This window comes from Rissa tridactyla, chromosome 9 (genome assembly GCF_028500815.1).
Source record: "Rissa tridactyla isolate bRisTri1 chromosome 9, bRisTri1.patW.cur.20221130, whole genome shotgun sequence".
Classification (NCBI taxonomy): Eukaryota; Metazoa; Chordata; class Aves; order Charadriiformes; family Laridae; genus Rissa; species Rissa tridactyla.
Window position 1 is genome coordinate 28,413,180 of NC_071474.1, and position 27,162 is coordinate 28,440,341.

Consider the following 27,162-nt stretch of genomic DNA (forward strand, 5'->3'; position numbering starts at 1 on the left):
GTTGTTTGCACTTTGCTTTTTTCTTTCATTGCCAACGGTTTGGTACATGCTGGTGTTGTGTGTCTGGGTCCACCATGCCCCACACACCTGGCAGGGTGGATGTCCCCGTTATGTCATGAGAGCTTTATTTAGCAAATTCTACCATCAACGTTTCTTTCCTAAGAATGTAGGATGGCTCAGGGTGCTCCAGCCAAGCTAGGTTCATGCGTATCTCCTGTACCAATCTGCTTACAAAACATCAACGGAAAAACATTAAACGGCTTAGGAACGTCTCCCCTAAAGGAATTAATCAGCCAAGTGCTGTCCTTACGTGGTAGCTGCTGGTGATGCATTGTTGCCACCCTAACTGCCTGCTTTATCTCCAGAACCCCCTTTTTTCCACCCGTGCCTAGCTATGAAACTCAAGCAGCCTTCTTGCTTAGGGTGACACTGTCTTGGCCAGGCTCACCGCTCTGCATCAGAGGGGTGGTCACTGATTTCAGCCCAGAGCACTGGTAAGGTGCTGGTGGTGCTCTGTTCTTGGTGAACCAAATCTGCTTGCGCGACTGTCCTCCTCCCACTGCTGCAGGTAGGGGACACTCTGCCTGTGGACTGTTTCACTAGCCTGTGGAAGGGACATTGGCCACCACTGTCAAATTTGGACCTGTCTCCTCTTCTGAGACCTCTCCTCCCCTGGGGAGGACTGGGAAAGTCCAGGAGTGGCAGGACCGACTGCTTCTTTCCAAGGCCTTCGAGATGTATGTGCAGAGCATCTTCTGGCTGTCCTCAGTGAGAATGTGTCCACAGCAGCACCTTTCCTGTTCTGTGAGGACAGGCTGAGAGAATTGGGGGTGGTCAGCCTGGTGAAGAGAAGGCTCCGGGGAGACCTTAGAGCCCCTTCCAGTCCCTAAAGGGGCTCCAGGAAAGCTGGGAAGGGACTCTGGATCAGGGAGTGGGATAATAGGATGAGGGGTGACGGCTTCAAACTGGAAGAGGGGAGATTTAGATTAGATATCGGGAAGAAATTTTTCACTGTGAGGGTGGTGAGCCCCTGGCCCAGGTTGCCCAGAGAAGCTGTGGCTGCCCCATCCCTGGAGGGGTTCAAGGCCAGGCTGGATGGGGCTTGGAGCAACCTGGTCTGGTGGGAGGTGTCCCTGCCCAGGGCAGGGGGGTTGGAATGAGATGATCTTCAAGGTCCGTTCCAACCCAAACCATTTGATGATTCTATGTTGCATTTTTTAAAAACATCTAAAGATGCCAAAGGTGGCAAGCCACTTGGCTGTACAGGTCACACTTCTCAGAGCGCAAAGGTTGGGCAGCACTCCCGGAAGCCAGTAGATTTGCAAGCAGAAGAGCTTTCAGATTTGGGCAGCTCTTAGGTTTTACTTGGCTGGAGGCTGCAGATCTGGTCCTAACACAGTGCCCGAGTGCCACCACTGCGGGGACGGACGGGGCAGTCTTTGCACAGCTCATTGCCCTGCCGGGTGTCCGGCACGGGCCCCTCCCAAAGCCAGCAGAGAAGAGCTCAGAGACGGTCTGGTTTTACTATAATTTAACATGTATTTTTTTGACTGTTCTCCAAAATTACCTAACTTCACCAGGGAATGGACCACTCTTGTCTGACACCATGTATAAAAACTATTTATTTAACTAAAACTGTAAAACTATATTTGTGAACTGTGTGTGGCCATAGCCATGTTTTGCAGCATATTTTGACATTCCCAGTTCCCCCTTCCTGAGTCTGGGGTTTCGTCAACTGTGGCAAATAATACAATTCCCGAATTAAGAGATCGGGTGCTTTGTATGCTTTAGACGCTGCTCACCCTTCTCAACCCCAGACTGGGACACACTGGGATTTCACTGCGTCCTACCTGGGGTCTGGGGACCGAGAGGGCAGCGGGGACATTTCCAACGGCCTCCCGGGGCAGCCATCCCACCCCGTTCCTGGGGGAATGTTGGGGTGCCAGGGCCAGGCAGCACCGGGGGCATTTTGGCTGGAAGAGGGAGCAGGGACCCCCCCTGCCCTGGGGAGGCACCAGGGCTGGTGCTAATTTAAGGGGATTTAGGACACCTGGCTGGAAAAGGACTATTCCCACCTGCCAGGTCATGCTGCCCACAGGGATGTCTCCACTTTGGAGCGGAGGGATGGATGCTGCACGAGGTGGGATCCTGCAGCCGCTGTGTGTGGGGCGGCAGGGGCTGGGCGGCCACCTCCTGGCTCCCACCACGTCCCCACCGCTGCCAAAACCCATCCAGCCCCTGTGGGATGGGCTGACGGACACAACGCTGGGGCGGCTGGAGACCCCCGGCCCTCCGTGGGGAACTGGAGGTGCCTGGCCCCAGTGGGAATACAGGTGGGAGCCACTGGAGAAACCAGAGCCCCTGCAAACTGGCACGGACTGGGAAAGGGGAAAAAGCTGACTGGGAGCGAGCAGAGGGTGAGAGCCGCCAGGAGCATGTGCGCGGCCATTCTCGGGTGCCCAAAACCTTCAGGAGCAGAAACGCTGTTTGTCACGAGGGAGGGGAAATCGCCATCAGTGCACAGCCTCCAAACCGCCCCCCGCGGCCCCCCAGCTTCAGGGGCTGGGAGCACCCGCCAGAGGGTTTGAGGCAGTCTGCGATCGCCAGCCTGAATCAGTGAGAGAGGATCCGGGAGCTGCAAATCGCATGGAGAAATAGATTTTCCTGCGCGACTGGGGGAAACAATTAAAGAGGGGAGAAGAAAACAAGCAAACAAAGAGGCATAAACCAGCTCAATAACTTCTGCAGCAAGAGCAGAAGGTAGAATCATACAATTTGGTTGGAAGGGACCTTTCAGATGATCGAGTCCAACCATCAAATGGATGACAGATGCCAACCGCCGCCCCCCCCTGCCCACACCGTTGCCTCTCCTGGGGCTTTTGTTTCTTGCCTCTGTTTCTTCACTTGCCAAAAATAGCCCGTGGGATTCAGACGCGAGGCAGCGCGTGGGAGGGGAGGAGATGCGATTGCTGCCATCCAGCCGTGGCCTTCTCCCGAGCTTTGTTCTCCTCCCCGGTCCCTGCCCCGTGCCACGGCGGGTGCAGGTTTCCTCTCCCCATGGAAAGTTTGAAGGTCGTCAATACATTGACTTTTCCCGTGATGTGGGGCGCCTCTGTCACTCCTCGGGCTGTGGATTTTACAGTTTCTGAACTGATTTTCGTTCTTCTGTCTGAGTAAGGGAGGGAGAGGGGGATGAGAAGGTGATGAGTACCTGGGGCACATCAGCAGGGCTGGCGTGGGGGGTAGGCCTGGATGAGCTGGGGCAGCAGCACGCAGCAGCATGGTCATCTGCTGGGAGAGGTGCTTGCGCGGCTCAAGACACACTGAGCTCATTGGGAAACGTAATTTTTTTAAGTTTTGTATAGGAAATCAGATTTTGGGGTTTGGTTTTGGTTTGGTTTTTTTTTTTCCTTAAAAAAGGCTGGGATGCCAGTTTCCAAGTGGGGTCTCTCCAGCTCGTGGCACTGACCTCAGGGCTGCCCTGAGGGTGGCTGTCCACATGCCACGTGGCTCTGCACGGTGGCCAACAACCAGGTGACAAGCCCCTCCTAGCATCCCTGTGCGCTACTTTGGGGTCTTTTTATTTTTTTATCCCCCTTCCCAGGTAGGCACTGGGTGCCTGGGTGGCAGCCTTACCTTGTCACCCCTTGCTTGGTGACAGCCCTTTCCCCTGTTCGGCCAGGGTCCCTGTTGGCAGGGTCTCCATCTCTTCTAGGAGGCCAAACCCGTTGCACTCACCTGCGCGTGGGGGCGAGGGACACTTCTCCCCCCATGTAAGTTTGGGCTCGGGATTACTTGTGCTGTGGAGTGGTGCCGCACTGGGACGGGTGGTGGGAGCAGCCCACCACAAATGGGGACCATCAGGGAGGGCATCCCCAGCTGTGGCTGTGGTTTGGGCTGCACAGATTAAGCTGTTGGGGTTTTTCTTCTGTTTTTTTTCACATCAATGGTCTTTTGGAGCCAAACCCCGCTGCTCGGAGGATGCTGGCATTGCCTGTGTTGGAGTTGGGTTGTGCAAAGGGGCTGTTTGGGAGCTGGTGTACGAGAAGGGGCCAGAGGGACCCTGTCTTCAGCAGGAGAGCAAGATGGAGGGTCTCTGGTCTGGATCTGGCCTCACGGGGACCCGGGAGTGGAGATGCCCCCTCCAAAGTGAGCCTGGGGATGCCTCCTCCTTGCTCTTCTGCCCAGTGCAGGCTTTGAGGTGCTCGGGTCCGGACGTGGCCCCGCTCTGTCTCTGCAACAACTCCCCAACGTGCTGGGCTCCCTGGTTCCAGAAGGACAGGGAACTGCTGGAGAGGGGACAGCAAAGGGCTACCAAGATGCTGAGGGGACTGGAACACCTCTCTCATGGAGAAAGGCTGAGGGATCTGGGTCTCTTCAGTCTGGAAAAAAGACGACTGAGGGGGGATCTTATCGACGCTTATAAATACTGAAAGGGTGGGTGTCAGGGGGATGGGGCCAGGCTCTTCTCAGTGGTGCCCAGTGACAGGACAAGAGGTAACAGGCACAAACTTGACCATGGGAAGTTCCACCTCAACATGAGGAGGAACTTCTTTCCTGTGAGGGTGGCAGAGCCCTGGCACAGGCTGCCCAGAGGGGTGGTGGAGTCTCCGTCTCTGGAGACATTCCAAACCCGCCTGGAGGCGTTCCTGTGCCACCTGCTGTGGGTGACCCTGCTCTGGCAGGGGGTTGGACTGGATCGTCTCCAGAGGTCCCTTCCAACCCCAGCCAGTCTGGGATTCTGTACCACTGGGGTTCAAGTGGGCTCCCTGGCAGGCTCCGGTGTTTTTCCATGATGCACCCAAGGCCAATGTTTCTTTTTTGCCTGGTCTTTCTCCCGCTCTGACTGCTGTGTTTGGAGAGGGAGAGCAGGGTCCCTCCCTCCTGCCCTTCATCCTCCCACTTCGGCTGCAGGCTGAGAGCACAGCCCATCTCTACCAAAGAGTTAAAAATACCAGCATGCAGGAGAGGTCTTGTCCAAGCGGTAGACCAAAGGAAATCCTGTCACCACACCTAATCTCCAGGAAAAAAAAAAAAAGACACACACTAACTTAAAAAATAAAATAAAATTAAAAAAATAATCTCAAAGGGGCAGGAAGTCACTTATCTACAGCAAGCTGCCGGTGCAGAGGGGAGCAGCTAGTTCTCCATGAAGCATCCTTGTCAGCAGAGCTCAGGTGGGGCTTGAGGGATGAAAACGTGTCTCCTTCCCCTGGGACCAGGCGCCCTTCCCTGCCGCAGCTCTGGGTGATGGTGGGAGCCACAGTCCGGCCGCCAGCATCACCATTCGCACCAGTATCCCTGGCAGCAGCCGGTAAATGGGAGGGAGGATGATGCAGCAATGAGCATTTCGGGCAAATCAGGGATGCCCACAGCAAGCACGGGCTTTGCTTTCGTGGTGGAAACAAAGGAAACAGCCCCGAGAGCTAAGAAGCGATTTTTATCCTTCTTTATTTGTTGAAAATGTCAATTAAAAAACTGTTCAAAATAAAAACATGTTAGAAAAGTTGAACTTGCATAAGTAGTTACAGTAAATAAACCTACATGACAAAGATAAACTGGAAGGCAGCTGACACAACATCCATCTAAAGACAGACTCACTGGAACCTATTTACAAAGCACTGTAAACAAAGTAAATATGGAAACATTGCTGTCCATCCGGCATGGCTTCTTTTCCTTTTAATTTTATTTTCTTGTCTTTTTTGGCTTCTAGCTCTTGACAAACGCTTGATCCAAAAAGTCCCAGTGCGCCCTCCGTCACATTACATCTTACAAACATGCATATGTACACAGCATGGGTTTCAACTAAACCAGGGAGGGGCAGCGAGGAATTATTTCTACCCTCTCCTCGGAGTGTAAATGGCCCTGGGTTTGCCTCCTTGTGCTGGCTGTGCTGGTCCCCAGCCGGTCCCCAGCCTGGTCCCCAGCCCAGCCTCAGGCGGGCAGTGGGAGCAGAGAGTGCCGGGGTGTCTGGGCATGGCCCCCCCACAACAGCAGCGTGAGCTGCTCAGTGTACGGCCAAGCTCGTTATCCTGGAAAACAATTAATCAGCACAGGAGGGCTTGACTGCTGAGCAAACCGCTCATCTGTGTGCCTGCGTGGGGATGCAGGGAGCTGCCATCCAGCTGGGATGCTCCAGAGACAGCAAATGCAGCCAGCGCAAAAAAGACCCCTGTTTTATCCTAGAAACAGCTTAGATTTAAAGAGGGTTTTTCTTTTTACACTCCTTGTGATGTTTTGGAGTCCAGCTCTCCTCAAACACCATTTGCTATGTTCTGGCTAAATGTTAATTGCAAGGAGGGAGTTGTAATTATTGCCTCTCTTCTGTCCTTCATGACCCGTGTAACGCTACGACTGCAGCGAGCTGCGGTGTGTCCGCACACCCGGGGACCACGCTGCCCTGGGATACACGTACGACTTAGCCTTAACTTTACCAGAAGGTTACTTTTATAATGCTGCTAAGGAAGGAAGGAAAACGTCCGTTCTAAACTAGGGAGTAACACCGAGTAAGATGAAGACAGCCGATACATATGCATGTTGCCTGTGCACTGTGTTCGAGGAGCTGTGCTGGGATCTGGAAGGGCATCGCACGTCCTTGCCCCAGGAGCGTTCCAGCTCTTGTCAAAGCATAAACAGAAATATCTTTCCTAGCCCAAGAGACAGTGCTTTTTTCCTAGCCGAAAGCCCCTTTGGGGGCGATGGCGGGGACGACAAGTGGCCGTTGGCTCCGTTGCCAGCCTTTGGGAAGGAGCGACGGAGAGCCTAAGGCGGGCAGAAGGGAGCGGGGAGCCAGCACGTTTGGGGCTTGGGTTTTGTCGTCAAGCAGCGTTTACATTTCATACAGAGAAAAGCATGTTGTGCTGCAAGGGGAAGCACAGCGGAACTCTAAACTCATACGATACCTGGACACTCCATGTGAAAACAAAGCAGGGGCTGGGAGTTGTAGGTCATGCATAAGGAAAGGGATGGGGCGGGGAGGGGGGGAGGGCAGAACAGCAATTACCTGTTGCGCTAATCACGAGCTGTTAGGAGGCAGTAGGGTGCAACACACCTTCCCATGCGCTCTGACAGGTGCTCCAGATCTGGCTTCCCCAAGGACTTCAAACGTCTTCGTGTTAATTGCACATTTTAATCAGTATCAAGGCCACACACGGGAACCACAGTATTGCTGGGCTCTAGTTCGCTACAGTCAACTAATGGGGAAAAAAAGAAGGTGGATGGGAAAAAGCTTCCCCAGTTGTGATTATCTGAAAAGAGGAGCATGGTGCTTTTTGGTTTCTGCTCAATGCCACCTCGATAATGTTTTCATTCAATAAATAGGTACCGGTGCTTTTGAAAAGAATGAAAGCATTAAAAAGTGCTTAAGCTTCCTCTAGGAAACTGCTACCAACCCCTCGGTGAGCGGCAATCGTTAGCAGAGTTTGTATTTGCTCCCAGTAGCAGGTACGATGAGGTATTAGTTGCTGCAGATGAATTGTGAATCATGGACCGCTTGCTTACTGGTTTAGTTGTGATGGATTGTTTCTGCTTTATTTCCTTATTGGATGGAAGAAAAACTATTTTTTTTTTCCTCTATGACTTTTTTTTTTTTTTGGTAACAAAATTCCCAAACCCAACAAAATAAGGAGCAAGAAGAGGCAAAGGATCCAGTTCCGCTTCCCCAAAAAAAAACACCTGAGGTCACACACCACTGCCAGCAGCTTCTCCCCGAATTCAAGCGATCAGGGACGACTTGCGCCCCGTGTCCTCCCTGCCACACTCGTCCGTCTGCTTCAGCAGCCTTCTAACCAGCTTCTCCAAGTCCTTCCTGGATTTCAGCTCTTCCTCCAAACACTGTTTCATCCTTTTGTTCTCCTGCGAGGAGAAAAAGAAAGGAACGAAGATGCAATTAATGCCCACATGCTTTGTACAATGAGGTACTTCCGTGCGCCTGGCTGCCTGGTGGCTCAGAGGTGATGACATCCCGTGGACAACAGGTCACTGCTGGCTTGTGAGGATGACACCAAGCTGAGTGGTGAGGTCCGACAGGCCAGAGGGACGGGATGTCACCCAGAGGGACATGGATGAGCTGGACAGGTGGGCCCGAGCAAACCTCATGAAGTTCAACAAGGCCAAGTGCAAGGTCCTGCGCTTGGGTCGGGACAATCCTCATTATCAATACAGGCTGGTGGATGACGTGATAGAGGGCAGCCCTGCGGAAAAGGACTTGGGGGCACTGGTGGGTGAAAAGCTGGACATGAGCCAACAATGTGTGTGCTCGCAGCCCAGAAGGCCAATCGCATCCTGGGCTGCATCAAAAGAAGCGTGGCCAGCAGATCCAGAGAGGGGATTCTGCCCCTCTGCTCTGCTCTGGTGAGACCCCACCTGGAGTACTGTGTCCAGCTCTGCAGCCCTCAGCACAAGAAGGACATGGACCTGTTGGAGCGGGGCCAGGGATGATTTGAGGGCTGGAGCCCCTCTCCTATGAAGACAGGCTGAGAGAGTTGGGGGGGTTCAGCCTGGAGAAGAGAAGGCTCTGGGGAGACCTTGGAGCCCCTTCCAGTCCCTGAAGGGGGCCTACAGGAAGGATGGGGAGGGGCTGTTGGCAAGGGCATGTAGCGATAGGACGAGGGGCAATGGTTTTAAACTAGAGCAGGGTGGGTTCAGATGAGACATGAGGAAGAAGCTCTTTACAGTGAGGGTGGTGAGACACTGGCCCAGGTTGCCCAGAGAGGTGGTGGAGGCCCCATCCCTGGAGACATTCAAGGCCAGGCTGGATGAGGCTCTGAGCAATCTGATCTAGTTGAAGATGTCCCTGCTGACTGCAGGGGGGTTGGACTAGACGGCCTTTTGGGGTCACTTCCAACCCAACACATTCTATGATTCTATGAACAACAGGTCCGATCTGCCCAGGTAGACCCTTACTACCCTACAGACCTGCATGGAAGTCCAAGTGACTTTCCGCAGGCAGAAGCATCCTCCTGGAAACCATCCACGTTCACCAGTCAAGTTGAAAACAGCTTTTAGAGTAGGGGGAAAGTTTCACATTACCACAAAGACCAACTACTCCTTCCCTCCTGCTGGCTCTGGTGCTCAAGGGACCGCATGGTGACGTGGTGAGCTGATTGAGGGGGCTAAACCAGAAGAAAACACGGATGCAGGGAGCTGCAGGCTTGCTCCAGCATTGGCAAGACTTTTCCTGGGCACTGACCAGTCAAAGACAACTCCCCAGTGCAGCCAGCACAAACAATCCCACTGGAATTACCTGCTTCAGTTCTTTGACTTCATCTTTCAGTGCATAAACCGTGTCAACAAGGCTCCTGCGAAAAGAGATGCAAAAAAACCCAAAAGGAAATAAAAAGGAAATAAAAAGAGCTGGAAGGCAACAAAACAGCAACAGCACGGGAGCTTTTGTGAGCGAGGCGTTGATGGGGAAGGTGCTTCCAGCTTCTGCCTTGCAAACCTCAGGTTGCAGCTATGGCTGCTGCCCGTGAGGAGACTCTGGAAATGCCCAAGGGCATTTATAGGCCACCGGTCCAAAATTCAGGGCTCTCTTCTCAAAACTCAAGAAAAAATATCTTGTTCTGCTATCTCCAACTTATCAACAAAGATCTGTGGCTTTGGCTTCCTTGTTTGTGCTACTGCAATAAATAACAATGACTTTACATCTGGAAACGCCTGAGCAATCTTTTGTAAAAGGGCCTTGATTCCTTGAAGTCATGCTGCCAGAAAAGCGAGCATGAAAGGAATGCCCTGTCTGGGTTTGGAAAGGAGCGGATCAAGGGGGTCACCCAGATGCTGAAGGTACTGGGGGCACTCGCAGACAGCATCCCCTGGCTGTCGGGGGCGTCCCCAGGGGTAGCAGCCCGGTATGTCAGGAGTTAAAAAGAAAAAAAAAAAAAAAAAAGCCACTTGTTTGGTTCTGTCCTCCCTGCCCCCATTAGCTGCATCCGGAAAAGCTCCGTGACTCTCAGGACCCGGCACACAGACTCCCAGAGGGCTATGGCCACGTCAGAGCCGCTGGGAAGGCGGATCCGTTCTTAAAAAGGGACAAAATAGCCACCGAAATAGCCCAGTGGTTCTCGCCAGCCCTAAGGCAGCAGCCGGTGACATCAGCCTGGCCCCTCTGCAGGGATGCAGAAGGAGAGGGCATTCATTTTTAACATCTTTCCAAGAAGCAGTAAGGGGATGTGCAAGCGGAGAGCAGCCGCGCTTACTTCTCCTCCGTGACGGTCTGGCCATTGCTTCGTGTTTCCTCTACGATGATTTTCTCTTCCTCGGGAAGAAGGACTTGGGGGATGGAGTCTTTACGGGAGCCTGTGTAGGAGAATTACTCATCAGGGAGAAGGAGGGAGACTTCCTCGCATGCCCATGCCACCAGGTAGCCAGCGGCCCTCTGGGAGCCTGGGGCAGACCAGGGACGCGGGGGCTCGAGCAGCCACCAGTGACCTGCCATGGTTAAACATGGGCTTCCACGTCCCACCAACCGGGAGCCAAAGCAGCAAGTGGAAAGTTTTCCAAGAGGGCTCACTGCGACTAGAGCTCTGTTAGCCTGGAGAAGGGAAGGCTCCAGGGAGACCTTATAGCGGCCTTCCAGTCCCTGAAGGGGGCCTACAGGAAGGCTGGGGAGGGACTCTGGATCAGGGAGTGTAGTGACAGGACATGGGGTAACGGTTTCAAGCTAAAGGAGGGTAGATTTAGATTGGATATCAGGAAGAAATTCTTGGCTGTGAGGGTGGTGAGCCCCTGGCCCAGGTTGCCCAGAGAAGCTGTGGCTGCCCCATCCATGGAGGGGTTCAAGGCCAGGCTGGACGGGGCTTGGAGCAACCTGGTGTGGTGGGAGGTGTCCCTGCCCAGGGCAAGGGGTGGCACTGGGTGGGCTTTAAGGTCCCTTCCAATCCAAACCATTAGATGATTCTATGATCATGACTTATAAATGAAATCACTCGATTAGGGTCAAGAGCTCTCAGAAGAAACGCGGCCTCTCTTTTTTCAAATGTACCATTATTTGATAGCTCAGTGATTTAATTTGACATCTCACCAGCAATGACAAATAGTTATATTTCCAGAGTTGAAGATGTTACATAGGTTCTCATGAAGCAGCTTGTTCTTAAACACGCAGCTGATTGAGAGATAATATTCATGCTTCCTTTCTAAAGCTATATGCAACCCGAGATTACCATCAGGTTTTCAGTGCTGACAACCACGGACTAGGTTTGCTTAATTCCTAACAAGCGCTGGTGAAATAGCTGTGTCTCATCTGCCCTCCTACCTGCTTCATCCTCTGTGTTTAGAAGAAAAACAATGGCAACTAAACCACTAGGCAGATGAAGCTCCCTTATCTTGAAGATTGAACACCGCACAGTTTCCTAGCATGAGTCGCGTTGCTGTATGATGCAACCAGCTGGTTTTTTTTTTTCCCAGAGGGGTTATCAGCGTTGCAGGCAGAGTCTTAAGAATTAAATTAAATCTGGTTGTGCGCCCACCTGAGCTGAGAGCTTGCTGGAAGCCTGCCCCGGTACAGTATGCCTCGATCACCTTCAGGATCTGAGCATCTTCTTCCAGCGCAGCTGTACCTGTAAAACACCGCAGACAACAGCTATCACAAAAAGCACAGTTCTTTTGGCATCATCTTGCTCCCAAGTCCCCGAAGAGAAGAGCCTGTTGTTTCCTTGACTGACACCGTCTCTGGGACTTTGCCTAATTCCTTTTTGAGGTCCTTTATATTTTCTGGCCTTTGCACCATCCCGTGGCATCGAGTACCGTGATGAAATGGTGTGAAAATGCACTTCTCGCTGCTCAGCTCAGCAAAAACTCAGCAAAAACTCAGCAAAACCCCCCCCTCACCCGAGTTTGGGGGTAGGGATGACCAGGAGATGGGGCAGCAGAGCAGCCCTGCGAGGGGGGGGTCCAGCACAGCCGCATCAGAGCGGGACTTGGCAACATGAAGCCTTCATGTCCAGCCCTAGCTCAGCACTGTCTTCTCAAGGGAGACGACTGACCCTCAGGCTGTGCACTGCAGCAGCTCACCGCTGGGTGACCAGGGCCTTTCATGTAAAACCCCCAAGGAGTGTCCCAAGGGGACTTCAGGGAGCTGTCATAACATCCCTCTTTGCAGGTGAACACCCCCTGCAAGGATGGGGTCCTTTTTTGTTCCCTGGTCCCCCACGAAAACTGCTCCAGGAGCTGCTGGCACAGCCAGCTAAGGGTTTGTCCCAGCTCTCCGACACATTTTGATGCCCATTGATGTGCAGTTTTGATGCAGCTTTTAACCCCTTGGAAGTAGCTCCTTGGCTTCGCAGCCAGAACAAGACCACCCACAACCAGAGGATCACGAGGAGGTGGCAGGACTCCTGGCCGTCGTCACTGGCAGGGGATGTGACAGAGGCTGAGGAGCGGGGCGCTTCCAGAAGCCTCCTGTGCTCGGCAGCATGTAGGCTTGCTCACAACACAAGCATCCTGGCGCATCCCGCGCCATAAGAAAGGCTGCTCTCAACGTCCCGCGGAGATCACCGAGTACACACAAACCTCCAAAAAGAAGAGAAAAAAAAACCCAACACTTACTTTTCCGAATAACAAACTCTTCATCAGACGGTTTTCTTTCAGTTTTCCTTTTCGGAAGAAACTTCTTCATTGTTTTTGGACTTTTGCTGGAATCCTATAGAGAAACAGACTCTTGTGTTTAACCAGAACCAAAGGCAGCTCGAAGAGCGGAGCAGCGCAGCTGAACGCAGCTACCCGTGTTACACACAACACATTAGAGAACTACAAAGCAGACAATGACAAAGTTGGGGGAAATGATGCTTTTTGCCTTTCCCATGGGCTAGCTGTGGCCCTGGAACAGCCCTGGGAATTGTAACTCCAGGTCTGGGACAAGACAAGCTCCTTTAGCGGATTCAACTCTCGGCTAAGATGCTTTAGCCAAAGAATTCAAAGACATTCACAGCACTTTTAGTCTGCTTACCAGCTCCGGGGTCTTTGTCAGGGAACCCTATAATGTTGTTTATTGCCTTGACTCGATTTGATTTCTAATATAAAATGGTTGGCAAATGACACTGTTTCCAAATGATTTTGTTTGAGAGTACAAATCCCCCACAGACAAACACAGACAACGAACAAATACACACAAAGTTAGTGTTGGCTATGACTCCACAGGTAAGAAACACAAGCTTTTACCTCCTTCACTGAGTTACAAGTCTTGCTGATTTTGAGAGAATTAGTTTATTAGTAGGTTACATGCAATACGGATTGTAAGCGGCAGAAGAGGCATGCCAGGAATTTTATAATACTAAAATCCTTCTTGAGAGTCATCTCAAAATATATTTGCCAGTCACCACGGACTCTCGTGATAACTTACTGATACAGCCAGGCAAAATTAGGGTCATGCAAGCACAAGAAGCGTGAACAGGAACGAGCGTTCTTTGCTGCAATAAGCCAAAGAGATGTATCTACCCTTACCTTTAAGATATAAGACATCCTCTACAATGAATATGCAAAGAAAGAGAAGATGAGTGTGAGAGACTGATGATTTTTATTGACCAAGTCCATTAAATCCACAATTCTAAAACACACATAAATGTTAGTTTTGCGATTAATGTGGCACACCCTCTGACCTGGTTTTAGAGCGCTATCAACATGCAAAGGAGCACGGTGTCATGCAGAACTTGAAAAAAATTACATGTGAAATACATGGCAAGTGGGCATTAATACGCTCCGGACACATCGAAATAGAGAACATGCCTCCTTGGTTAGTAGCAGCTTCCTGGAGATGTTGGCTGCCTAAGAGAACGGTGCTCAAAAACAGCAGCACCCCTTGGTGCCAGGCGATGCTGCAGCCGCCCCGCGCGCCCGGCTGCATCCGAGCCCTGGGAGGCAGCTGGGGGGCTGCTCCTGCGCTCAGTCCTGCGCCCTCTGACCCGACCCGGCTCTGGGATACTCTGCCCACCCTGCTGACAATCCCCCAGAACCCCATCTTCCCCAAGGGCACACTCCCAGAGGGCACCTGCCATCCTTCACAGGAGGCAATGGCATCCCCCTGCTCTGCCGGCGCGTCCTGCGGGTCCCCATCCCTGGGATGCTCGGCACAGGGAGCCGCACGGCTCTCCTGCAGAATCCCGAATCCTGACGTTATAAACCCATCTCCTAATGCAAAGCAGGCCACTTAAAAAAAAAAAAAAAAAAAAAGAAGAAGAAAAAGAAGTCGTCCGTAAATCTTTTTCACTTTGCTAACCCGAATCCGGACACAATGCTTTACCCACAGCACCTGCTCTGTCATTTCAAATGATTACTGGAAACACAACAGGAAAAATGACCCAATTTCGATGGAAATAACAAGAGCGCTGTGCGGTACGCACGCAGGTTCTGGGGTTTCCTGAGCACAGCTAGGTACGAGGAAATGCACAAGACTGTGCCATCCCGTCCTACACTGCTAGAAGCCAATTAAAGTGACACTGGATGTCTGAAATTCTCTAATCTTTTAATCAAACTCCCCCACTCCCTGCCAATAACCTTTGAGACTTGTATCCCTTCGTTATATCTTCAGCATAGGAAGGTGACTTGCAGCTTTCCTACTACCAAAGGAAGGTAATCGAGCTGTTAGCATAGTTTATTTTGTGCCCTAATTTACATTAAAATAAAAATACAGTGAAAGAGGAGTTCTGCTTAGTGACTGAGCACTCCGGAGGGAGGGATGAGGTGGACGCAGTTGTGCTGGGGATAACAACTGAACTTATTCCACATTTGTCATCGCAGGGTGGCGTCCACAAGTCCCTCCCCGAGCGGGGAGCTGCCCCCAGGCTCAGGCTGGACCCACTGCGTACCAGGCTGTGCTCCAGCTCCGGTGGACCCCTGCGCCTTTGGGTTTCCACCGAGGTGGCCAAGTTCCCATGAAAACCACGCTGTGGGTCCCCGGGGCTCCCCCCCTGCTCGGCCTCCGCAGCAAAAACCTCTCGCCTGGTTTCAACACAGCGAGTTTGACTCCTGCCCCGCGCAGCAGGCAGGGGACAACTGAAAAACTGCGCAGGACTGTGGTTATTAATGATATCACTCAATCTGTGGGTTTGGCCTACCTTATAAACAAGTGTCAGCCCTGCACTTTCACGCAGAAAAATTTTCTCCTCTAATTCAAAGCCTCTTCCTATATTTTAATTCACCAGGCAAGCAAGAAAGGGTTTAGTCTACGTTAGGGACTTGAACCATGCAAAGATTAAGGGTGGTTTCCAGTCTGCTTGGCTGGTTTTTGAACAACTTCATTCCCAAACTGGAATGCGCCGTTTAACAAATTTTAAGAAATGAATGTTGCAAAATGCCATGAGGCTACCCAAAATCTCTACCTGGAGCAGCGGACCCCCAGCCCCCCCGGCTGCCGGGCTCTCCATCCCTGAGGGCTGGGGGGGCTGAGGGGGTCCGAGCCTCCCTCCCCGTCCCCATCCCCACTGGGAGCCCGGGCAGTGACGCTCCCAGGGCTGCTGTACCAAGAAAGGCGTCTGACTCAGAACCGGAGTGCTCATTCAGTAAGAGGAACGTTACCCAAGGTACTGGTGAGTAATCCCAAAAGTTTAATGTGAGGTAGGGAAGGAGAGCACTGCAGTTACAGCGGGGGGTGAGAATCGGAGCTGGGTTGTATTTTGGGTTTCCCCACGCCGCCCCCTCCCTCCCAGGCTCGGGGTTTCTGCGGGGGAAGCGATCCCTCGGGTGCCGCCTCCCGGCAGGGTCTGGGTGTGTAAAACACCGGGGTGGGTGGTGGAGGAGGGTCAAGTCCCACGGCTGCCACAGGGAGCCCTGCTCCAGCCACCGAAACACGGGGCGGAAGACACAAGAAACACCAACAGGCCTTTTTCCGCTTCCTCTTGGTGCAGCGTTGCTGCTCCATCCTGCAGCTTGGGGGATGCTGGAGCTGGAGCACGTCCCAACTCCCACCCATGGCTCAGACCAAGGCAGGAGGAGGAGGAGGAGGAGGAGGAGGTGGGGAGGCAGCTCCACCACGGCACTGCTGAAGGAGAGCGCTTGATGGGACATGCAAGGCTGCAGGGACAGGCTGCTGTGGGACCGGTGACATCCAACAGCCCAGAGCAAACACGGGGAACGGGGCTGAGCCTGCAAACACACGTGCTCCTGCTTCCCCTGCCAGCCGCGGCGACAAGCATCCATCGCCAGGACTGGGACAAAACTTTGCCGAGCCATTTCTCTCCACCTCCCCGTTAACCTAAACTTCTGTGCCCTCGCTGTGGGATAAGAAATGTGGAGACAAGAACCAGAGATTGCCGTGGAACCCCGGTGCTCTGCGGGCAAGTGGGACAATTACCTCTTTGTAACTCAGCGCAGCCGAGGGTCTGAGCGGAGGAGCAGGACGGAGGCAGCTCAAGCTCCAGGGCTTGAGGATTTTCGGAGGTTCCAGAGGGCCACGGATCTGTCCGGCTGAACTAAATGCCTGAGAAAATAGAGGGGAAGCAAATGGAGACTGTGAGCTACCAAACAACGTAGAGTAGCAGAGGGCGATGGACATGGGTTCACTGTCAACCCCTTCGAGACATCTACGAGGCAGCAAAAATAGGGCAGGATACCTGTAAAATGGCATAAGCATGCCAAGGTTACAAGCAAAACTGCAGATTGTGTCTTATACAGCTCTGCACGTTACCTCAATATCGAGTTGCATTGCCAAAAAAAGCGAGATGGGGCAGGGCGGAGGAACCCCAGGCAGCAGAGGGGCCGGGGAGGGGGAGATTTACCGAGTGAGCGCTCCAGGACTGCGTCTTGGGTACGGTGTTGCAGGTCCCTTTGGTCAGCCTTTGCAAGTGGTCCAGCCATTCCTGCAAGTCCTGGCTGGTGCTGCAGGAGACAGTGATCCGCTCTGTCATGTTCCCTGCGGCAGAGGGTTAAACAACCATCTTTAGCAAGCTGGCAGAGAGCCGGGAGGAAACACAGGGTGAAGCTCAACTCGGCACAGCGGCAAGTGGCTCCTCAATTTGAAAAGTCCAGTGGCTGCAAAAAGGCCATGGCCAAGATGTGATTCTTCGTGACTGCCCGTTCCTGCCAGTGTGGGAGCAGCACTGAAAAGCCAAGGGAACTGGCAAGCTGAATGTGTGAGGAATTATTTAATGTTAAAAGGAAGCAAATGCAACATTTCCATGATGGACAGGACCCCGACACCAAATGCCACCAGCGCAAATAGCTGCACTGCAGCCAAGTCACTGTGCATGACGACTGTGTATAGCGACAAGCAATGAGAGAAATCGAAGGGCAAAATTGTGAGGAACATTAGGAAAGCTATCTGATGACCAGAGCCATTAATCTGTCAATAAACAAGGTGCTCACAGCTGCATGGGATGGACCCCAGGCGCAGACAGGGAATGCATGGCACACAGCAGTGCTACTGGAGCCACAACCAGCCCTGGCAGGAGATTTGTCCCTTGTCAAACATTACGGTCTCTGAAAGCAGCCCAGAGACAGAGCTGAAGGGCACTGGGAGGTGGTTGCCTCAACCCAGAGGGAGATGCTCAGCAACTCCGACCATGCATGGTAAAACAGCAAAAAGAAGAGTGTGGAGCAGTGGGTGGAGGGAGGAGGACCAGCATATCCAGTGGCAGCTGCTGTTCAGACTGGGAGGATGTCCCCAGGCAGGGGCCACACTGACCTGCGATTTCAAACACGTGCTCGTTCCCTTCGGCATCCTCCAGCTTTGTCAGCGTCATTCCCGTCAAAGGCAGCTTTCCCTAGGAAAATTGAGGAGTCGTCAGTGTCTGCACCCACTTCCAGGCAGGCGTTGTTCTGCTTGTTTCTGCTGATCCCATTCTCTTTGGGAATTCTCATTAAAAACTAATTTGCGAAGGCTTCAGGCTGTGGGAAGAGTCTCCTTTAATGTATGGATCTAGATTTCCCTGCACAACTAGGTCAAGCCTCAGAGAAGAGGCTCCCATGATGACTGAGTCATCCCTGGCTTATCCGCCGCCCTTTCCCTTCACTAGGTGCAAACCCTTGCTACAACCAACTCAGGAGGATGAACTTCCCCTGGTTTTTCTGACAGCCTTCCCTTTCCCTCTGTTTTGCATGATGAACCGCCTGCTCACCTTAAGTCTAAAAAAAAACCAGCCAAAATCCTTCCCGAATCTTTCCTGTCCCTCATCACCCCTGTGTCCTTCATCACCCTTGCATAGGACAAATGACACAAGAGGAGAGCATCCTTTTCCTGGAGGGGATGGATGGTTTCAGGCAACTGGAGAAAAGCCAAGCTCCCACCAGCCTGATTGCAGCCTTTCAAACGGCAAAACACAAGAAATGCAGTGTTTTGGGGGGGGCATCACGGAGTGGGAATTTGGGGCTCTTTGCAGTGGTGAAGTATTTTCCAGAGATGGCCCAAGCCCAAGAGCCGGCTGGCTGGTCATGTGGGGCAAAACCCTACAGCTGGGTCAGGACACCTTATACACACACACACAAGGTTCTTGAGAACACGTATGACAACTGTGCTCCGAGGGTTGGGTTTTTTTTCTAATTTCACTGCATTCACACTTACCAAATGCTGTTTAACCAGCTGGCAGGACAAAGGCACTAAGTGTCCTGGCATTGCATGGTAAAACCAAGCCCTGGGGCATTTGCATCACAACAGAGAGGTTTAAGGAAGCAGAGGCTCTGAATTTGATAAGAGCTATCTGATTTCCTTTTTCACACCTAACGCCTTGCAACTTCAATTTGAGCATGCCTACCTGATAGATGAACCCACTCATCCGTGGGCTTGCAGACAGCATCAGCAAAACGTTCGAAAACAACAAGAAATATCGCTCTTCTTTCTCCTGCGGGGATGAGAATTTAGCTCAGGCCACTTTGGAATGCATCACAAGTACTTTCCTCCAGCAAACTGAACCTGTTTCAGCTGGAGTCGCAGCCTTCCAGAGACCACCCCCAAGCCAATTATTTTGGCTTTTTCCATTTTCAGCAGCTCATTTCTGTACAAGCTTTTCCTGCATGTGTTTTGTCTGCATCCTGCTAATCCTGACGATATGACTGACGTCCTCTTCCAAAGATTTGAGTGCCTCCAAAGACTAAGACCTTATGTTCCCCAGCACTTCAGCACCCAAAGAATTGGGGATGAGACTCTACAGGGCTTTGTCTTCCCTTCCCATGGAAAAGTTGCTACAGCAGGCACTTTCCCACACAGCAAACACCAACCATGGCTTTAACACCTTGGGTGAAGGTCTGTAGCAAGCACTGGTGCGATGCTTTAGGACCAGTGGCACAGGAATCCCTCCAGTTATTTCCAAAGCGCAGTTGGCTCTGGAGCGGGACATCACAGCAGCCACCGCGCTGTGCACAGGATGTGGCAGAATGGTTACGCTAATGCACACTTTCAGGTCACTCTCATTTCTCAGAGTAAGTCACAGGGGGAAAAGAGGGAAATTAATGTGCTATATGACACCAAGATACTTCTTTTGCTTGAAAAATGTGTCACCAAAGGGCTGAAGCTAAGCCCCTGGGGGGCCTGACTCCAAAGACGTGCACAATCCCTTTGCACAGCTCCTCTCCAGGTAAAAGTATTTATCAGCATTATTTCATAGAATCATAGATTGGGTTGGGTTGGGAGGGACCTTAAAGCCCACCCAGTGCCACCCCCTGCCCTGGGCAGGGACACCTCCCACCAGAACAGGTTGCTCCAAGCCCCGTCCAGCCTGGCCTTGAACCCCTCCAGGGATGGGGCAGCCACAGCTTCTCTGGGCAACCTGGGCCAGGGGCTCACCACCCTCACAGCAAGCAATTTCTTCCTAATATCTCACCTAAATCTCCCCTCTTCCAGCCTGAAGCCGTCACCCCTCATCCTATCACTACATGCCCTTGTAAAAAGTCCCTCCCCATCCTTCCAGTAGGCCCCATTTGTCAGGACTTTGCTGGCCTGGAGCGAGAGTAGGTGCCACCTTCCATCACTGACCCCATGAGCAAGGGGGTATTTGGACAACATGTCTTTAGCCAGGAGAAGGATCACTGCACTCACCTCACTTCCCCCACACTGTACCATAACCTGGGACATGTAGATGATGTTTCCCATCGTTTTTATGTCCTCTCCTTCCCAGCGCTGGATGGATTCCGAAAGGATCTGCAGTTCCAGTTGTTTCCTCTTCCTCAGCTCTTGGCATTGCGACTGGGAATCACAGCGGGGCGCTTCATTAGCCAAAGGGCAGGCGCAAACCCAAACCATCCCAACGAAGACGGTTTCACCCGCAATGCTCCCAACAGCCCCACGGGCTCAGGGCTGGTCACATCAAGGGGTCAGGAAAGCCTGCTTTGGCTCTATTACACAAAGCTTGTTTGAAAAAAAAATCATACCCTAGCAATTTATGAAGTAATGAATACATTAAAATGTCAAAGAAATTACAAACTGCACTGAGCAAGGTTTTCTTTCCAAACCAGTCCTACCTCGGGGAGTATAGGGTCACATTTTCCAAACCAAGACAGCTGCAGAGTTAAATGTCTCTAATTTTGCTGCTGCTTAGAGAGATTTTGCCCATTGAGTTTTGGGCCAAATAGCAGAGAGAGTTATACTTGCAGCAACGCAAAGCCCCCATGAATCAGATGGGTGGATATCTTCTAACCCAAATCTGCAAACCCAAAAGCAGGACGTGGCGTGATATTTCAGCGGTGCAGCAGAGGAGCACAAAAAGAAGCTTTTGAAGGTGCCATAACTAAAAAACTGCGCCGATGCTCGGCAGCTGGGGACTGGTAGAGCTCCAAGGAGCATCCAGTCCTACAGCAGCTTTCACCAAGCAGAGGACAACACCTACTGGACAAAGACAGCCCTGCAGATCCAAACAAGATTTGCTTTAATTGACCCTTCTACCAACAGGGAAAACTGCTGCAAAGATAAACCCGGGCTCAGTTTTCACCAGCTGCTTGGGTTTTTTTCCAAACCCCTGTTTCTGACAGAGATTTTCCTCCTGTCCTGCAAACACTTTGACTATCCAGATCTTCAAAGAGAGAGGCTGCATGGGGTCTAGTCTGAAAACACACAAATTTGAACCAAACTTCCAGGGCTTCCTCTGGTTTTGCAACTGTTGTGTGCTTTGATGGCTCCCCGAGTGTCCGAATCCCATGTTCCCTGGATACGAATCCATAGAAAATCCACAGCAATCCACCCCGGTGTGTGCAGAGGCACTATGGCAAATCACAGCGGCTCTGCGGTCCCTCCCTGGTCCTACCATGGAACCACGCATCTGTCGCGAGGGGCATCTCTGCCCGTCTAACCTCAAATCCACACTGAACCTCTCGAGTCGTATCATAATTACATTAAACTACTCAGCACCCAAGCACACATTTCAAGTAAACCTGTCCATCACTTACGAGCATTCCTAAAGATTAATGACACCGGGTAATTTAACCGAATTATTCCCCTATTATCTACTAGAATAGATGGAAAGGGAGCTGAGTTTCTAAGTAAATGTAACATGATCGCCCTTTCCTGTTTTCTATGAACTTTCTCCTCCCCATCTTTTATCTGCACTGCAAAGCACCAAAAACTCACGTCTGCTCTACTAAGGAAGGAAGTTGGACCACATCTGGAGTGGTTGTAGTGAAAGGTATTCAGTGGCTACAAAGCGAGAGAGACTATCGCTTTTTTAATAACCAAAAAAAGCTCTGCCAGGTAAAACCTTTGTGCACGCAGATGGCTTTGCCCCCTCTTTTTCATCTCGATGCAGTGGGACTTTGAGGGGTGTTAGGTGACACAGCTCACAGAAATAGGTTTATCATCCCTGATTCATCCCTTTGCTGCCACTTGCTCTGCTCCCCACCAACGGCCACGGCACCCGGAGCCACAAATTATCTGTAATACGGTCAAAGCCTCCCGATGCCCGTGGAGCAAACCTCAACCAAACCAAGGGTCGCTCAATGGGCTCGGAGGGAACCTTCCTGTTGAGTCAGACACCCGCGTTAACCTTTCACGGCTCATCTCCGTGAGCAAGGGGCCGTCTAGTTTCAGGTGGCAAACGACTAGGGTATGGAGGCAAAAGGAGATGAAAGGGACCCCACCACCAGCACCACCCACACGCGGCTTTCTGCAGCAGAGGAGAAAGTCAGAGATGCTCCGTCTCTGCTGCCCGGGACCACGGAGCCGGCACGAATTGCTGAAACACGCAGCCAGAGGGGCAGCTCTAGGCTTGAAACTTGAAATTTAAGATTCTTTATAACCCATCTTTTCCATTCCAAAAGACCATTTTTTTTTTTTTTTTGCTAATGAGGAGCCAAATGTCAGGCTTGACTCACTCTTCGCGAAACGCAGCCCTGAAATGGAGCGAGCGCTCTATTTTAAGAATCGCCACCTACCACAAGGGACTTGAAGGATGTGACGGCTTTCAGAACCTCTTCGTGATCCGCATGCGCCTCCTAGTGAAGGGAGAGAAAAATCCCTCAGGGAACCAGCAGCAGCACCCACTGCCCCAGCACGGCACCCAGGGCTGCAGGAGGGGGACAAAGCCCCCCCAGGGACCTTCCCCACCACCCAGTTCAAGGTGATGTGGTTTCAAGCAGCTACGCAAAACCATTGATGCCGATTTAAGGAGTGTTAAAGTGGGCCAGAGCAGGAGCAGGTAGGAGTTTACTTCCAACAACCTCGGCTCGCAAAGAAAATCGATCCAAAACAGGCAGAGGCACAGGGTGGATTTCTGGTTTCACCTGCAGGAAGGCAACTTCCATCGGCACGCAAGGTATTCCAGCCATTGCCCCACGGAGGGTGCCACTTCCATGAGGATCAATGGGAGCTTCACCTCCAGGTTTAAGGGAGGAGCGGGTCTGAGCAGAGAGCTCCTGGGCCAGGGAGGGGGAAGCAGGATGCTGCCCCTTACCTCCGACTGCAGCCGCATGCTAGCGCTCTCCCAGCACCTTCTCCTGGGCATCTAAGGCCCTACGTAAGACCTTCACCATCCAGACCTCATGCCAAGCAAATCCTAAGGTGTCTAGGTTGGGATGGAGCTGCCAGAGGCTGCCTGGGATCGCTCACATCTGAATCTGGGAGGAGGGCTGCCCTGGAGAGACCTGCAGCAGCGCAGGGAATGCGACGCTATACCTGCACACCGCATACATCTATATTCCACACAGCTATATTGCGCGCACCCATACTCTTCCCACGGCATCGCAGCTTAAGCCGCAACCCTACTGGTTCATGCAACAAAACCCCCACACTCGGCTAAGAGAAACAGGCAATGTGTGTGTCCCCAGGGCCACCACCGACCCCCATACAGCATCCTGCTGGGGGACCTACGCTGTCTCTCTACAGGCACGGCAGCTCCGGCCAAGCCCAGCCCAGTCCCTGCAGCCCAGCCCAGCCCAGCCAGGCGAGAGCAGGACAGGACAGGTCTGTCGTGTCCCTCCAGACACCACGGTGTCTGCAGTACAGTCTCTTACACCCTCTCCTAGGCAGAAAAACCCCCAGCTCAAGCACAGAGGTTTTAATCCTCTGGCTGGGATGCAGATTTGGATGATCATGCCTAAGCGGGCTGAGTAATTAACTGGTAATTAATACTGGAAGAAGGGGGGGAAAAAGCAAACCCGGTTAAAAATAGACTGTTGCTCCTGTTTTCTTCAGTTCCTGGTACCACCCCTGAGGTTTGCATCCCTGCGGCTGGAGCGTGCCAGCGGGCGAGCAGCAGAGCTCCAGCGGCAGAGAGCTCTAGAGTCCCTGGAGTGGGGGGGGAAATGTCCTAAAGCAGATCTGCCGCCCGCCGAGGAAGCCTGCGTCCCCCTTTGCTGCTCTCCCTGCTCCCAGGCACCGGCTCCTCCACCCCCGTGTCTGCTGCCACATCGATGTCACCCCTGCCTGGGGTGGGGACATGCCTGCGAGCTGCAGGAGCGAGCAGCCGGGGATAGGAATCTCATAAAACGATGATAAAAACACTGATTTACTGCCTGCTGTGCAAATGAATACCAGCTGTAGCCTGACCCTGAACTGCGTTTTGACTTGAGGAAGGGCTGGGGTGAAGGGCAGGCAATGCCTTCCCACAGCATCCCCGACTCCACCGCTTCCCCACTTTTAACCTGAAAGGTAGATAATGTCCCACAGAGGTAGGACACCTCCTTGGAGGGGTGATAAAAGTGCTCTTAGCAAGGTGGTGCTCCAATACCAAGGGGCAGAGGTTCCTTTTGCAGCTCAGGGAGCTGGGGGGCTGCTCTGGCAGCATGGAGGGGCAGACGGCCTGCCCGGCAGCCCCACGTCCCACCTACCTCCATGTGCCGCTCCAGCTCCTGCAGCAGCGTCACGTATTTATCCAGCCTCAGGAAGGGTTTGCTGAGGCTCGTGGTTAAGATGAGAATGCCGGGGTTGGCCGCACCCTGGCTCTCCATGAACTTCTCCAGCTCATCGCTATAAATAGAGACAACAACAACAAGAAGAAGGAGGAGGGCTCGCAACCGCCGAGGGCTGTGTTTTGCTGCCTCCCACGCTCTCCTGATGGCCGGGGCTCTGCTCCGAGCTGTGCCTTTCTAAAGGCGGTCCAGCTTCCCCTCTGAGCACCCCCCACCGCAAAGCCAGCAGCGTGGGCAGGGAGCTGCCAGCCTCCAGCCAGACTCAACCCCGCTCCCCAGGGAGGATGCTGCACGGTGGCGGGTGTCAGTGTGCACAGCCTCTGGGGTACACCGGTGCCCTGGCACGGTGAGGTGGCACAGGGACAGGCGTCTGGTGGACACCAGGGGGGCTTCAGAGGCTTGTGCCGTGGTGGAGGGACCCTGCTGGGAGCCGTGACGCCGCTGCAAGCTCATACATCGCTCTGGAAAACATGGCTCGTGCCTGTCAGCACATCTGCCAAAGCTGGTTGTTTGACTGATTTAAGAAAAGGGGTCAGACGGAGGAAGCACATGAATGAGTCATTTACAGGAGTCGGGCTTTTCATTAGGCTGAATTAAAGCTGGATTTCAGCAGGTAAGTAAATATATTGCGAGTTCCCAGTACAGAATGGGAAGACCTAAACGGTGTGGCCGGGGTCCTGCTTTCCCATCGCTGCAGGGAGGACAGCTAAGCTGCATTAGGGATGACACAGCTGTAGCCTTTTGGCTTGGCAGGCTCTTTAGCATGACATTATATGAATTCAAGTGTCTGCTCAAGTGGGACATGTTGAAGGAAGCTGTTATTACTGCGATCCACCAACGACCCTGCAAATCAACCATTTGCTTGAACAGCAGCTCAACTGTTAAAGTGGGTAATTCCGGGTGACTTGATGACCACCCTAGTTTTGCAACAAGGTGCCCCGCACCGTAGTGCCACAGGGGAACATTGTCCCTTCTGCCAGCGTGCAAGCACTGCAACAGTGGGCCTGACACGGCATCTGGGTCCTTTAGCAAGTAACAGTCACAGGAGATGCTACTGCAAGGGCTGAAGTCACCTCTGTTTTACCCAAGGTAAGAGAGTCATAGAATCATAGAATCGCCTAGGTTGGAAGGGAGCTTTCAGATCATCCAGTCCAACTATCAACCTGGGACAGGACCTGTGAGACCACTCCGAAGACAAGCAGCACGAGTTGTCTCCATGCTGGAGCTGAGGCTACATTGAAGAGCCCAAAGCCCCAGCAGTTTTCCCAGCAGCAGGATCCCATAGAATGATTGAATCATTCAGGCTGGAAAAGACCCTTGGGATCATCGAGTCCGACCATCAACTCCACTCTACAAAGTTCTCCCCGACACCATATCCCCCAACACCACATCTAAACTACTCTTAAACACATTCAGGGATGGTGACTCCACCACCTCCCTGGGCAGCCTATTCCAGTGTCTGACCACTCTTTCTGTGAAAAATTTTTTCCTAATGTCCAGCCTAAACCTACCCTGCTGCAGCTTAAAGCCATTCCCTCTTGTTCTATTGCTAACTACCTGTGAGAAGAGACCAGCACCAACCTCTCTACAATGTCCTTTCCAGTAGTTGTAGAGAGTGATGAGGTCTCCCCTCAGCCTCCTCTTCCTCAAACTAAACAGTCCCAGCTCCTTCAATCGCTCCTCATGAGATTTATTCTCCAGGCCCTTCACGAGGTTCGTTGCCCTCCTCTGCACTCGCTCCAGCACCTCGATATCTCTCTCGTATTGAGGTGCCCAGAACTGGACACAATGCTCAAGGTGTGGCCTCACCAGTGCTGAGTACAGGGGGACAGTCACCTCCCTACTTCTGCTGGTCACACTATTTCTAATACAAGCCAGGATACCATCGGCTTTCTTGGCCACCTGGGCACACTGCTGGCTCATGTTCAGCCGCTTGTCAATTAGAACCCCCAGGTCCTTTTCTGCCAGGCAGCTCTCCAGCCACACTTCCCCAAGCCTGTAGCGATGCATGGGGTTGTTGTGGCCCAAGTGCACGTTATCCCACTTGCCCTGTTGTCAAAAGTCCAGGTCAAAAAGCCATGCCAAGCCAAGCATTAATAATCAAAGCAACTTTTTGAAGGAGGGGCTTCAGTCTGGACCTCCTCCTCTGTCACTCACCTGTGCTGCGTGAGGACGTTGACTGCGGAGGGGTGGTTAGCACAGTACGTCAGGTACAGGGAGCGGAACTGGGGCATCAGGTTCATGAAACAGCCTCCCACGCGCTGCTGGTTCTCGGGGAGCCTACGGACGCCAACACACCAGCCACAATGTTCAGCCTCCTGATCCGCACCCTGCAGCTACGGTACCCTCAGGTACGTGCCCAGGAACCACCCGCTGCACAGGGACATTCCCAGGTCACCCAAACAAAACACCCACACCTGCCGCTTGGGGAGGAGGAGGAGGAGGAAGGAGGTCCTCAGCTGGGACTGGGTTTCTGCGGTGCAGACAGTGAGTATCACAACCCATTATCGGCCTGGGATAGGGTGTGCCCAGCATGTCCTGTCCCACCAGCAGACCCACAGCTGGGATGCTGTGGGAAGCGCTGGGTGCAATGCAGGGGTGGTCCCACCGTCTGGGCTGCCCATGAATATGAGAGAGGAGGTGGAGAGAGACAGGGAAGCCACAGCCTGAATATATTTCCAATATTCAGTCTCTTCCCCACCTCTTTTCAGCCCTTCCAAAGGAGAGGCTGGCCTAAGGCTGAACGTGTCCTCCTCGAGGACCTCCCCCAGGGAAACCATCACCTCTAATAATTTGCTCTTTGCTTCCTGGCAATCCCCGTCTTCACGCCCACCAGATCTCCCACCCTACACGTGTCTGCATCTTTGGTCTAGTGACACCTCCGTGTCAGGTCTAGTGACGCTTCCA

The 27,162-nt window shown here is 52.6% G+C and overlaps 1 protein-coding gene across 6 annotated transcripts in view; it reads right to left on the reverse strand.

Moving 5' to 3' along the window:
- Positions 1 to 5,427: 5,427 nt before the first annotated feature.
- The window catches only part of ARHGEF6 (Rac/Cdc42 guanine nucleotide exchange factor 6), a 46,872-nt gene continuing 25,137 nt past the window's right edge, over positions 5,428 to 27,162 (reverse strand). For 5 of the 6 annotated variants that reach the window (XM_054214314.1, XM_054214312.1, XM_054214317.1 and 2 more), the window contains 14 exons: positions 26,413 to 26,535; positions 24,175 to 24,313; positions 22,282 to 22,341; positions 19,958 to 20,104; positions 18,678 to 18,764; positions 17,612 to 17,690; positions 16,707 to 16,840; positions 16,283 to 16,408; positions 13,438 to 13,458; positions 12,544 to 12,637; positions 11,466 to 11,555; positions 10,197 to 10,296; positions 9,245 to 9,299; positions 5,428 to 7,854 (listed from right to left, as the gene is read on the reverse strand). In XM_054214314.1, coding sequence (XP_054070289.1) covers positions 7,714 to 7,854; positions 9,245 to 9,299; positions 10,197 to 10,296; positions 11,466 to 11,555; positions 12,544 to 12,637; positions 13,438 to 13,458; positions 16,283 to 16,408; positions 16,707 to 16,840; positions 17,612 to 17,690; positions 18,678 to 18,764; positions 19,958 to 20,104; positions 22,282 to 22,341; positions 24,175 to 24,313; positions 26,413 to 26,535 — 1,396 coding nt within the window. In that variant the 3' untranslated portion in view covers positions 5,428 to 7,713. The remainder of the gene's footprint in view (positions 7,855 to 9,244; positions 9,300 to 10,196; positions 10,297 to 11,465; positions 11,556 to 12,543; positions 12,638 to 13,437; positions 13,459 to 16,282; positions 16,409 to 16,706; positions 16,841 to 17,611; positions 17,691 to 18,677; positions 18,765 to 19,957; positions 20,105 to 22,281; positions 22,342 to 24,174; positions 24,314 to 26,412; positions 26,536 to 27,162) is intronic. The other variant, XM_054214315.1, reaches the window with a different exon arrangement.